The sequence below is a fragment of the Mixophyes fleayi genome, chromosome 4 (genome assembly GCF_038048845.1).
Source record: "Mixophyes fleayi isolate aMixFle1 chromosome 4, aMixFle1.hap1, whole genome shotgun sequence".
Lineage (NCBI taxonomy): Eukaryota > Metazoa > Chordata > Amphibia > Anura > Limnodynastidae > Mixophyes > Mixophyes fleayi.
In genome coordinates, this window is record NC_134405.1 from 243,468,926 (window position 1) to 243,483,024 (window position 14,099).

The 14,099-nt window shown below is 41.0% G+C and overlaps 1 protein-coding gene across 2 annotated transcripts in view; it reads right to left on the reverse strand.

Moving 5' to 3' along the window:
• Positions 1-14,099, reverse strand: part of PPP1R12A (protein phosphatase 1 regulatory subunit 12A) — a 98,715-nt gene that overhangs the window by 6,400 nt on the left and 78,216 nt on the right. For both annotated transcript variants that reach the window (XM_075209592.1, XM_075209591.1), the window contains 5 exons: positions 12,526-12,542; positions 6,837-6,969; positions 6,365-6,469; positions 5,666-5,713; positions 110-160 (listed from right to left, as the gene is read on the reverse strand). In XM_075209592.1, coding sequence (XP_075065693.1) covers positions 110-160; positions 5,666-5,713; positions 6,365-6,469; positions 6,837-6,969; positions 12,526-12,542 — 354 coding nt within the window. The remainder of the gene's footprint in view (positions 1-109; positions 161-5,665; positions 5,714-6,364; positions 6,470-6,836; positions 6,970-12,525; positions 12,543-14,099) is intronic.

A 14,099-nucleotide genomic window follows, 5' to 3' on the forward strand; every position in this document is an offset into this window, starting at 1 on the left:
AACAATGCTTTAAGTAATGACAAAACCTAAAGTCAGCTTGCCCTTTTCATCCAGGTCAGAATTTCATTTTAATGTGATTTCATATTGCTCTTTAATTACAAATACTTACTTTAAGTTCTTCTTCCATCTCAGATATCCGTCTCTCCAGAGCTCTTCTTTCCTAATGTAAACATGTCCATGTCAATTTAACAGATTTCTCTAAAATGTATTCAATTTGTAACATGCAAACATTGAGCAAAACACTCAAGATATCTTAATGAATACACTTTGTAGGATACAAAAAGGAGTGCAGAATTGTGCTGTGCAACTGGTAGCAAAAGTTTTACCCTTTTTGACTATTTGATCAGCAATATACTACAAGCTTTTAAAAAGGAAGCTCATATTTAAAATTCCCTGTACATAATTGTCCTCTAACAGGTTTTATTTATTATGGATGTATATTTGAAGATTTACTCTATCAACTATCAGTGATACAATTTACAAACACAAGGTCTTCTTCCTCTTTCAGAAAGATCTGAAAGAGTGGTCGACATGAACAAATCTAGTGCGAGTGCTTTTTCCATCATTGCACAATACAGAAAAGAGAATACAACATACAGACAATATTGTCAGATCTTGTTGGAGCAACTTAGCGAAGAGTACATATAAAACTGGCGATTCCGGTTCCTCTTTACCAGAGTGAGGCTGCATTCACTATAATATAGGGACACAGCGGATGGATGTAAACTATGGTAAACACAGTGGCCATACAAACTGACAATTTTGTAAGTTCTGACTGCATCAAGAAAGTTCAGTGTTCCTGTTTTAATGCACTAATTTCGGAATCTGGAACAAACATTCCTTAGAGTAGGGCTGAAAATCCCCCAAAAATTGGACAACTGTCAGAAGCTGGCAATTTTGTAAGAAGAAAAAAAAACCAAAAAACAGAATTATAAAAATCGTGTATAAAATTGTTAGGCATGGGACTGCCCAACAAATATAAACATGACCTTCTTTGGGTAATCAGCACATGCGAGCAGGTGTCTAGTCATTACACCCCTGGTAGGATTGAAGTGCCAGCAACCAATAAAGGATTGCTGTTTATAATACAAAGTTCCTCACTGCTGGCTTTAGCAGTGCAAGTCTAGCTTTGCACTGAAATAGCACTGGCTATCAGCACTTCAACACAGCTTGTGTGAACTGTCAAACTCTGTTCTGGCCCTTCGTGACATCCAGCTCGGGATAACCAGAATGGCTATTGTAAAATTACGTCAATTGAGCTCTGCTCTCCAAGCTTGCACCTAGTGCAGGCCAAAGTGCACTGGGGGGGGACTGTGATGCAAGTGACCCAACAATGATATTTCTCATACGTCCAATTGGGGGACACTGCAAATACTCTTTAGCACAGACTCTTACAGTTTCGGCCCAGGGTTTAGTTGCAGCTACTTCCTCACCGGAACGCTTACTGAACTCTGTTAAGAGACCATAAGCATCAGGCCTCGCAGGAAGCTAGAGATTTAATGTCCACTTCAGATGTATCATCAGAGGAAGAAGGTGAGGTTCACAGAGATTATGGGGAAGATGGTTCGCCTAGTGTCGAAGATTCATCCACAGTGCAAGGGGTAAAGGACCTGGTGCTGGGAGTGCACCAGACACTAGGCTACTCCAGAGGTATCCCGGGAAGCTCGTTTTCTGTTTAAAAAGCAGATAAAACGTATTTCCTTTCTCCTTACTTCAGACGCCTGGAGAAAGCCTGATCGGCGGTTTAGCAGGCCAAGAAAGCTTAAAACTCTATACTCTTCCAGCTGAAGATTGTGACAAATGGGAAGCTCTTCCAAGAGTGGACCCTCCCAAAGCCCCATAGTCTGGTTGACTAGAACAACCACTTTACCAGTTGACCGGGTTATTTCCCTCAAGGACGCCACAAACAAAAAAAAATTGTTTTTTTTGTGTTTGTTTTTTGCTCCGGTCGACTTATGAAGCAGCTGGTAGCATTTTCAGGCCAGCCATGTCAACGGCCTGGGTCAACAAGGCTATCCAAGCATGAGCAGAGCAGTTGTCCACAGGTCTCTGGGATCAAGCCCCTAACGACGAATACACTTTCCGATCAAATTAGAGAGGCATCAGAGTTTGTAGGGCAGGCATCATTGGATGTTCATTCTGTCGCGGCTAAGCTCTCTGCGTTAGTCATAGAAGCCAAACGTTCCTTATGGTTGCGTTCTTGGTCCACGGACGCTAATACCATTTGACAGCATCTCCCTCTTTGGAGCCAGATTAGACCAGCTCATTTTGGAGGCTACGGGAGGTAAAAGCCCATTTTTGGCTGTTACTTACAGCCGGAACGTAGGTTGTTTAGGCGTGGTCTTTCGCCCCTTCCACAGATCCAGAGAATCCCGTGCCAAATGCTCGAGCTAGAGGCGGTTTTCGTAGGGGCCGGGGAACATCACACATAGGACATCCCAAACAGACAGTCGGCCTCAGCATGACGTGACCTCCATACACAGAGCTGTAGTGGGGTCACGTTTATACTGCTTTTTCCGGGCAGGTGGCTGGACTCATTAGACCCATGGATCAGGGGCATTGTCACGAGGGGGTACGTCAGACTTACCTCAGATTTTTCGTTGCCGTTTTTTTCACCACAGGGCTTCCAGCCTGCGGTATTCAACGCAAAGCCCTACAAATAGCAATCCAGCAGCTGCTCGACGAGGAATTCATTATTCTAGTTCCACCACCGGAGTGAAGTTTGGGGATTTACTTAAACCTTTTCCTAGTCCCAAATATGGACGTCGGTGTCAAGGGATTCAAGAAGGAACGTCTCGGGTCAGTGATAGCGGCCATGGAACAGGGAGAGTTTTTAGCTTCCCTGGATATAAAGGACGCTTACTTGCACATTCCCATTTGGCAGGTCCATCAATGCTTACTACACATTGCAGTAAAGGAAAATCATTTCCAATTCAAGGCGTTACTCTCCTTTCTAGCGGCCGCTCCGAGGGTCTTTACAAAGGTGATGGCCGTAATGGAGGCTCTGCTCCACTTCCAGGGTGTCACAGTGATTACTTACTTGGACGACCTTCTTTTGAAGGCTCCATCTGCTCAGATCCTGTCACTGCACATCCAGATGACCAGATCCTTCCTGGAGGAGCATGGTTGTAGGGTGCTGGTACAGGCTCATGTGTTTCTGCGCAGAAAGCCAGTCAGAGTCCAGTCGGAAAATGCGATGGCAGTAGCGTACCTCAATCAGGGTGGCACGCGCAGTGCCATGAGCGAAGCGACCAGGATAATGTGGGCAGAGATACACATTCCAATTATACCGGAATATTCAATTCAGAAGTAGACAACTGGGAGGCTGATTATCTCAGCTGAAATATAGTGCATCCGGGAGAAAGGACCCGTCATCCGAAGTCTTCGATCTCCTGGTTCAACGCTGGGGTTGTCCAGAAATAGATCTGATGTCCTTGCGGTTGAACTTCAACATTCCCCTCTTTTGCTCAAAAACTAGGGATCCTGTAGCGGGATTCGTGGATGCTCTAGTGATTCCGTGGCAGTTTCACCTAGTTTACATATTCTCTCCTCTTCCTATGATCCCAAAGGTTCCCAAAAAACTCAAGAGGGAACATGTGAAGGTCATCTTAGTGGCTCCAGACTGGCCTCAGCGAGCCTGGTACTCAGATATGCTAGGAATGATGTAGAACCTCTATTTAGACTACCTCTCAGACCAGACTTAATCACTCAGAGTCCCCTTCGGTGTCACTCATTAGGTCGGCTGACTAACTGTGTGGCTTTTGAGACCATGATTCTGAAAACCAAGGGTTTTTCAACTAAAGTAGTTAAGGCCATGGTCAAGGCTAGGAAGCCTTAATTGGCAGCCAATTATTAAAGAACATGGAAAACTTATGTATTATGGTGTGAATCAAATCACTTTCACACTTCCCATTTCAAGCTCTCTAGGTTGCTGGCCTTCCTTCAAGCTGGTTTGGACAACGGGCTGCGTTTATGCTTGTCAAAATCGTAGGTTTCAGCATTGTTCATTTCCAGTGTAAACTGGCATCCCTGACAGAAGTTCACACTTTCTTACAGGGGGCGCATCATATCTTGCCTCCAATTCATTCATTCTGTCGAGTTGTGGGACTTGAATTTGGTTCTCCAGGCTTTGATTAAAGAACCATTTCAGCCTTTACAGTCTGTGAAGCTTTGCTACCTTACTTGGAAGGTGGCGTTTCTTTTGGCGCCGTCTTCAGCACACTGGGTCTCTGAGGTGGGGGCTTTATCTTGCCCCCGCCCCCCCAACACCTTTTTTTTGTTTTTCCCAAAGACAGGGCGGCACTTCGTGCTAAGCCCTCCTTTGTTCCTAAGGTAGTTTTCCGCATTCATTTAAATCAGGAAATTATTGTTGCTGCTTTCCTTAAAGTTCTAGGTCACTAGATCAGTCCTGGTTGCTTCTAGATGTGGTCAGGGCCCTTAGGTGCACTGCACAGTCAGATTGTGCAATACCACACAGCTTTTTGTGCTTTATGACGCGAAGAAATGAGGTTGGCCTGCATCTAAGGTCTCTTCAGCTCGGTGGATTACCTCCACCATCAAACTGGCTTACTCGGTCAGATAAGCCGTTGTCTGGAGGTTTGTCGGCTTGTCACAGAGTTTCTGCTGAACAGCTGTGTCGGGCAGGCTATGTGGACATCTGTTCAGACGTTTGTAAAATTCTATTGGTTACAAGACTTTGCACCACAGGATGTCAGCTTTAGCTGTAGGGTTCTGTGTGCAGCCGTGTCAGAGCAGTCCCTCCCTTAGGAGGCAGCTTTGGCAGGTCTCCTATGTATCGCAATGTCCCCCAATTTGATGAATGAGAAAAAAGGGTTTTTGTACTTATCGTAAAATCCCTTTCTCGTAGTCCATTGGGGGACACTGCGCGCCCACCGTTGCTCTGAATGTTGTATGGCTGACTGTGGTGCTGTGGTTAGTTAACCAAATATGGCCTCATTCGGGCTTTGCTAGACAAACTGAATATCCTTCCTTTGGGTAGGGGTGGAGTTACACTCACACATTTAACTTCTTCTACCACCTACTATAACCCTATATATTGCAGTGTCCCCAATAGACTATGAGAAAGGGATTTTACGGTGAGTATAAACAATTAAACAATGGCTATATAAAATCTGAAGTTGCATATAGAGATCACACACACTAAAATAAATATTAAACTAGCATTAAACAGTTCGTTCATACCAGCAGGATCATGCTGGGTCTTGTAGGTTACCTTTCAGACATAAATCATTTCAAATCAGATTATAATATATCCATTGTTGCTCTATTGTTTATTTACTTCAGTATATAATCTAATGTAAGAGGAAAGATTAGCATAGATTTTATATAATATAATGGTAAAAATACATGCACACTAATGATTATATATCAGAAATATAGCTAGTTCAACCTGTTTTTCATTTTCAATTTTCTATAGGAGCGTACTGTCACTATAATCATGTTTTACACATTTTTAAACATGGTAAGAAAGTGAAATACAGTAAGAAAACCTCATCCCAAAATGCAACCTGAACTAACATAACAGGATCGTGCAACATTCATAAAACGCCTGTAAAAATAATTATTTGCACATTTTTACTGAAGTGGATATCTGTTCAGGGTCAATAACTTTATAAAGCAAGCCAAAAAAAAGCGAAAAACTTACCCTTTTTTCAATTTCTAAAAGTGATCGGTCTGCAAAACGTTCTTGCCTCTGAAATCATAAACAAGCAAAAATAATTTTACAAATTTGAATCAGTATTAGTGCCTATATAGGTCTATATATTTGCTCATACATTATTGCAAAACCGTAGGAACAAAATTTAATATAATAAAGTGGTGCTCTCATTTTTCTTTATATAACGTGTTGTTAAGAACATAAAAAACAAACCATAGAACAGTACCAAAGCCCAATAAACATTTTAAATATTATATGACTACTTGTGATATTCCTAAAGTTCGTTTGCAATTAAACAGCTTTGTTGCTGATTGCAAGTAAAGAAAGGGCAATAGAAAGGGAAAAGAAGATGGGGACAGATGACCTCTGAGCAACAATATATCAATGCAATCATTTGAAGGATACATTAACCAGATAAGAGTGGGAACTAAGTAGAGAGAGGATACATTGGTGTTGTCATTTTCTATGAAGTACCTTAACATGTAAACTATAAGCTAGTTTAAATACTTCTGCTAAATAGATACAAATGACTGAAAGTTTTGAAGAATTTTTGTTAACATTTTACGGTATATTTACATCATAGTTTAAACATTCTTAAGAGCACAATTTGAAAAAGCCTGTAGCTGAATTTCTTTATAGCAATTTGATGTAGTGGGTAAAAATTAACTTCCAAACAGTCACCCAAACCTGTGTTGCTTTTTCAAGTTGTAACTTGAGTTGGGTCAACTCCATGTTGGTGTCATGCAACTGGGCCTTCAGTTTTTCGTTTTCTACCATGATTTGTTCATACAACTGAAAAAAAAAAAAAAAAGGCAATTTTGAATACAGAAACTGAACGAATGAAACCAACCAGTAGTATAAATACACCATGCATACTTCATGTCCAGTCACATCATTAAACTCAACTGCAGATGTATGTGAGTGAGAGACACTTATCACTCTTATTGATCACAGCCCCATTGAGACATATAATTTTTGGTTTCTTATTTACTTGCAATCTATACAAATAGACCAAATCAGCTAGAAAGTTATCAATCAACTCTTAGATGGTGGAATTTCAGCAAACAGGTATGAGGACAGATTATACACACAGTTTTAATCCCGATTTACCCAATTTACTGATTTGTTCTATGTTCCCCAAATTTTAAAACCCTATTACCTTTTTGAAGTCTGTGGAGTCATCTTTATAAAATCTACTGTAACCAAGTTTTCCTCTCTCTAAATAACTAGAAGATCCAACATTTGATTCGTGTCGGTCGCTGGATACAACACCTGTAGTTGCTGTGGGATACCTGTAAGTAAATGGAGAAAAGCATACTATTTAAGTGGCCTTATTTTGTGATGAACCTGCAAATACAATAAAGCTTTATTTTATTTTTGTGGGGACTGCAGCTTAAAAAGGACCACTGGACCCTCAAAATTGAGACTTTCAGATATCAACTAAAAAAATGGGATTTTTGTACTTACCATAAAATCTTTCACTGAACACAGTTGGGGACACTGCTCCCCATGGGGTATAGATGGCGCTGTGTGGAGTAAGGCACTAAAAATCTGTCTAGCCTGCTCACCTCCATCTTGCCAGTAGAATTAGTTTAACAAAGCCACAAAAGAGGGCGAACTCAACCAACAGAACAAACATAACTGTCAGAACAAAGGGTGGGAATGCAGTGTCCAACTGTGTTAAGTGAAAGATTTCACAGCAAGCACAAAAATCCCATTTTCACTTGCACCAACAGTTGGGGGACACTGCTCACCATGGGGACGTCCCAAAGCTGCCACTATTGGTGGGAATGCTCAGAACATGAGGCACATGAAACTTTATGGCCAAAACTTGCGTCTTTGGAAGCAAAGACATGGAATCTGTAGAATCTGGTAAATGTGTGGACGGAAGAGCAGGTAGCCGCCCAGCACAACTACTCAACTGTAGCCCCATGCCACGCCGCCCAGGAGGTAATACCGACCTGGTAGAATGAGCCTTAAGACCTTCTGGAACTGGAGATCCCTCGGAAACATAAGCCTGATGGATAGTATCTTTAATCCATCTAGCTATAGTTTGCTTCGGGGCCGGCCAACCACGTTTTCGATCATCATACAATACCAAGAGACTATCCGCTTTAGGTACAGATGACATATGATCCACATAAATGCACAAAGCTCGGACCAGCGGAATAACAATTTCTTGGTTGATATGAAATTTAGAGACCACTTTAGGATGAAATTAGGGCGAAGTCCGCTAGTCCGCTCTGTCATCAAAGACAAGAAAAGGCAACCAACAAGAAAGAGCCGCTGATTCAGATACACACCTGGCTGCAGCAATAGCCAGAAAGAACGAAACCTTCCAGGTAAGAAGCTTCAGAGAAACTAGCTCTAGAGGTTCAAATGGTGATTTTTGCAGTGCCAAGAGAAGCAAATTTAAGTCCCATGAAGACACTGGATGAATAAACGGAAGTTGCACATGTAAAACTCAAGCCACCACCATGCACTGTCCGATTGAATCCGAATTGGTCTGTTTTGAAACCAGAACTGAGCATGGACTAAAGCCCAGAAGACTGCCCTCAGTTCGAAAACATTGATACCTGGACAAAGGAAGAGTGACTGCATCCCAGCCAAAGAGGTTGGCGACTGTAGTCACCACTTTCCATTCCCTGATTGAGATGTAACGAATTCAACCCACCACAACAGGGACACGCGTGTTGCAGGAGATAACCTGAAGACCTGAGCTATCAGGTTGTCGTTGGATTTCTTTCAAAGAATCAGAATTGCCTGTTGAAGAGGCAGAAAATGAGTCCACTGCAAAGCCGTGAAGCAAGATACCATGTAGGGTGAGGTTGGAAATTTAGGTGCCGGTGTCACCGACAGTGACTACCACGATGGCACCAAAACAAAAACTTTGCGACTTACAAGAAAGGAGGACTGACCTTAAGAATGACAGATCAAGTGAGCGGCAGTCTGATAAGAAATCATGATCCCCAGTAAAAATGGCATGTTGTTACTACGTCATTTTCAATTGCGACTTGTGTCTCATTGTTTTTAAAGCGGCAATGCCGTTTGTCATCCCACCTAATACACTTGAGTCTTAGTCTAAAAATTAGGTGGGATGAGAAGCGGCATTGCCGCTTTAACAGTGAGACACAAATCGCTATTGAAAATGGCGTAGTAACATGCCATTTTTACTGGGGATCGTGATTTCTTATCAGACTGCCACCCACTTGAGCTGTCATTCTTAAGGTCAGTCCTCCTTTCTTGTAAGTCGACTAAGTCATTTTTGTTTTGGTGCCATCGTGGTTGTCAGTGTCGGTGTTATCAGCACCATTAAAGTGACTACCACGGACCATGTGGCTCATCAGTTTCATGCACTGAAGAACTGATACCTTCCTCAGAGCCAGTAAGTGGTTCACCTGACGCTGGATAGTCTGAATTTTATCCAAAGGTAAAACACCCGCTGACACCTGTTGTCGAACAAAAGACCAAGGAACAGCATGTGCTGACTGGTATTAAAATGGACTTTTTGTAATTGAGTACCCAGCCGTGGGACTGCAAGGTGCCTTTAGATGCAGATGTAACTGAAGACAAATGGCTAAGTCTGGTTTTATCAGGAGATCGTCTAGGTAGGGTATGATTTTTAACCCTTGTAGACGCAAATTCACCACCATAATCGCCTTCACCTTGGTAAACACCCGCAGAGTTGATGGCAGTCCAAAAGTTAAGACCCTGAACTGAAAATGGTTCTGTTTCACTGCAAATCTTAGAAGATTGTGGTCTCCTGTCCAAATGGGTATGTGAAGATAAACATCCTTGATATTCAAGGTTGCCAAGAACTCGTCCTTTTCCATTGAGTTCATCACCAAACGAATGGACTCCATTAGAAAACTGGGAACTTTTAAGAGCATGTTGAGATCTTTTAGGCTCAGAATAAGCCGGAAAGATAAATCCGGTTTCTGAACCAGAAACAGGCAAGAGTAGTAGTCCCAACCATTTTCTTTGTGTGGGACCGGTACAAATCACTATTGACACCTGTAAGGACTGAATGGCCCTTTGAAGAGCCTCTCTTTTGATCTGTTCTTTGGGAAGGGGGATGGTGAGGAAACGCCGGGGAGGTGGCCCTTCCAGATCCAGAATGTAACCCCTGGATATCACCCCCCTTACCCAGGAATCTGTGGTACAAGAGACCCACTGATCCCAAAATCGCAGGAGACAAGCTCCCATCACTGTGATTTCCAGTGGGGGAATCAATAAGTCATACAGATGGATTTTAGGCAGATTCTGGGGTGGGACGGCGACCCATCCAAGCCTGCCTACCTCTTTGACTCACCCCTCGCGATGAAGTACCTCTGGATTTTTCCAGCAGACTGAAAGGAAAGAAACTGCTTACCTTTGGGCTTGGAAGCAGCTACAGGCAGAAAAGGTCTCTTACCGTCAGTAGTTTGAGCAATTAGTTTTTCAAAAGACGGCAACAGCATCCCCTAAGAATTCAGCGGCCTCTTTAATATGGTCTGCCAAGGGGAACAAATCAGTTCTAGGTGAGCCTGCCTGAATGCCTTCACTGAGGGCAAGAGCCCATTTTGCCATGGCCTTAATGACACGTCACTGCCATAATGCGATGTAGAGACGCTCCAGACGCTAAGTAAATAGATTTTAGGCTCACTTCACATTTTTTGTCAGTATTGTCCTTTAAACAAGCAACACTTGGCAAGGGAAAGACTGGATTTTGTTAAATGTGCAATGGGAGCTTCAATACTAGGATGATTCTCCCCAGATGCCATCTCTGATTCAGAAAAGGAATAAATAAGTGAATACCGCCTAGATATTTTTAAAAATTTACTATCTGGTTTAAGTCTTGATTCATACCAAAATTTCAAGTAATTGGGCAGAAGGATGAAAGAACACTTTCATTTTCTTAACTTTCTTGAACATAGATACCTGTGCAGGCTCCTGTTCCTCGTCTGAGATATTGAGAACCTGCCTTACTGCTTATATCAGGTCCTCAATTCCCTGTCTGTTAAAGGAGTCCTCCTCTACAACGGACAAATCCTCATAATTGGAGTAATCTTGACCACCACCATTCTCCGGGAAGGATGGATCTGTGTCAGAATCCCCTATATCCTAAAGAAGGGAATGACCCAGACGTTTACACCGTCTGCCCAGAGCAGAGAATTGAAAGATCTTCTCTAAGGAGGAAGATACTCTAACCAAAACCTAGACTGATCTTTCCAATTTTTGCATCCCAGGAGGCTCCCGAGAATCTCCTGCAGTGGTGGCCAGTAACGGAGAGGTCTCTCCCGAGTGAAGGACATCAGAGGATTGAGTACCATGGGCGGAGGAGGTAAAAAGTATCAGCACCTACCATCCACAAACACGGATCATCTCTCTTAATTTCAGCAATGGACTGCGCTCTCACCAACTACCCATCGCGGCATTCCTTTAGTGGACACCATTGTAAACACCTATCTTAATAAAATAAAATAATAAAATCTAAAGTAAAAACGTTGTATACACTGTATGCACTATTAAAAAAATTGATTCTACTGGCAAGAGGGGGCATAGAGAGGGGAACAGGCTAGACAGATTTTTAGTGCCTTACTCCACACAGCGCCCTCTATACCCCATGGTGAGCAGTGTCCCCTAACTGTTGGTGCAAGTGAAAGTAGAATTAAAGCTGCTTAGTGTCAACATGACATTCCCCCAAAGCACGATTAAAAAGTATTACATCTCCCCCACTACATTACTGAAGCAACAGAACAAGACCAGTGAATTTTGTTTAAACTTCTTGTTGGACAAGTCATTCACTTTCCAGATGAAGGGTGGCTCCCTTATTAATCACGTAATGACTTCACATATTTTGGAGGAAGACTCCCAACAAGCCATAACAAGACCAGAGGGAAATCTCTTAACAGAATCTCTTAAGTCAAAATGGCATTGTAGAATAATGCAAGAAATTAACAGGTTTGAGTGCTTTTTGCCAAATTATATTTGTGTTTAAAAGAGATCCTGTATCATGATTTTCATGTACCTGGTTTAGAATAAGCTTGTATCCAGTTTTCAATATATGTAAAAATATACTTCTGTATACAATATAAAGTATACCTTTAATTCATCATATTAGTGAGTTACCCCCTTAGTTCACTTATACGACTTCTAGTGGTTTTAGAGAACTCAAATCGTTTTTATGTTTGTTGAGAATTATGTCCTCACCTTTGTGACATACCAAAATGTGTACAACAGGCGAGCAAAAAAAAACAAAAAAACCCCATAAAAGAAAAGATTTTTGTTATACAGAGAGAGCACTATTATTTTGTTTCAATGTCGCATTTATTTAGAGATTTATTACTTCACACTTAAGGAAATAAAATGTTTCTATATAGAAATTTAACACTTTACATCTGCTTTATGTGTTCATCTGTGCAGGAGTGCCAAAGCATCAAGCACAAAACAATAATAGGGCAGATCAGTTAGGCATTCTACCAGGAAACATGCTAACTATGCTAATCTGCCCTGAACCCCCCCCCCACAAGAAAGTACGATCAGCATGGAGGGTCTTCTATTCAGACTATTTCCTTCTTATACCCCCCCCCCCCACACACACAGTTTAATCCTTATTATTTGTTTTTTTGGGCATATGTAGGGGAGATGGTTTTCATTTACAATAGGGTGCCTTAATCTCCATCTAAAATCAGCCCTGCCTACACCCCTTTAATTTAATACAGGGTGTAATACTGGACAGATAATGTAGTAAAGGGCATCTATATAGCATTTCAAACACATTCTGCAGTGTACATAGAAGAAATGTACTGCACAGAAGCGGGACACAAGTCTTTCAGAAATTTATAGAATGCAGTGTAAATCCTTACCTTGAAAAGTTGTCCGTCTATATTAGAAAGAAAAAATAAAACAAATAATTAAACTGACATTGAATATAATACAGCAATGCAATAAACTATTTGTACCTATGAAGCCTCAGCAACCACTGCTCTGTAACAATGGGTATCAACATACTAGGTAAGTCAATTCTCCTATTGTACTTTTTTTGCTTTATCAATGCCACCAAAAACTTTTAAATAGCTGCCAAAATCTTGCAGTGATCAACCATTTAACTAGCTTACTTTTTGGCAATACAGGGTTTGTATAGTTTCTATCTTGGATCAATGTGGCTGATTTTTTTACTTTTACACTTTGTCTACTTGTAAGCATTCTTGAGCACATAACAGATTACATAGTATGCTTTACCCTCCATCAGGAATAGGGGTGTCTTGAATTTAAAAAAATGTGAAACATCCTGACTTGTAAATAATTTCTCCATGTGTTTACTTAAGCTTCATTGCAAACATACATATTAGGAAATATTTCTTTGCACATGTTTAGCTAAAAACCAGGAATTCAAACATTGAAAGGCATTAAGAAAGCAAAACACTGCTTTAATAGAAGTGCAATAAATGAAGGGATTAACGGTTTCCAGTGTGAACACTAGGAATGCAAAAGCACATGAAATAGTTTAAGAGACCATTAAATGTAAAATGCAAGTATCTTAATATAAAACAGCTAACATTTACATTGTGGAAGCTGATCAGAACTAAAGATAGCAGAGTTAAGGTTCAGCATAAGGAAGGCATTCTTCCTATGCACACCAGATTTCCATAAAGTCAGAACTATAATAATACTCATTTTATAATAGAGATCAATACTATAGTCTCTCATACTAGATTGGGTCATAGCAACGGGTCAATATATGGCCGCTACACAGTGTGCCGTGATAATTATATACGCTACAAGATTTTACTAATCACGGCTCTAATAGATTTATTTATTGACTGCTTTAGATAACTCTCTGTGGTCACAGAGATCGGTTAGCCTATCAGTGCAGTAATTGCTTTGACCCTGCCACAGACGATCCTATCGTCATCATAGAAGTACTATATTGTGCACAATTTTATAACATAGGATCATAGACTATATTTAGGCATGCACGATTATTTGCATTCATCGTTATTAACTACAGAGAGCCAACATCTGAGAGATATTGTGTAATAATAATGAAGGTATTATTAATACTCTTTACCATCCGAAGTATGAATTATCATTAGGGTCTTATTCTGCTATGACCTCAAGGATGTATGAGTAATTCATCATCACAGCAGCCAATATTGTTATATCAGTACCTATTACTTTAATAACTTCCGTGAGAATACAAGCGACTTGCAGCAGAAACTGCAATTTTATTTTCACTTCCCTCACTTTGTATCCAATTTTTATATTTTCGCTAGTTGTATCCAGATATTACAATTTTAATGAATACCAATAAAATGTAATTTTTAATACTCCATACCCCAGAGTGCCCCTGTATACACTCTTTTTTCTTTGTTCAATACTCTAAAACTATCAGTGTAAGGGTGCACCCTCCAATTAAGACAATAGATTAATTCTGGAA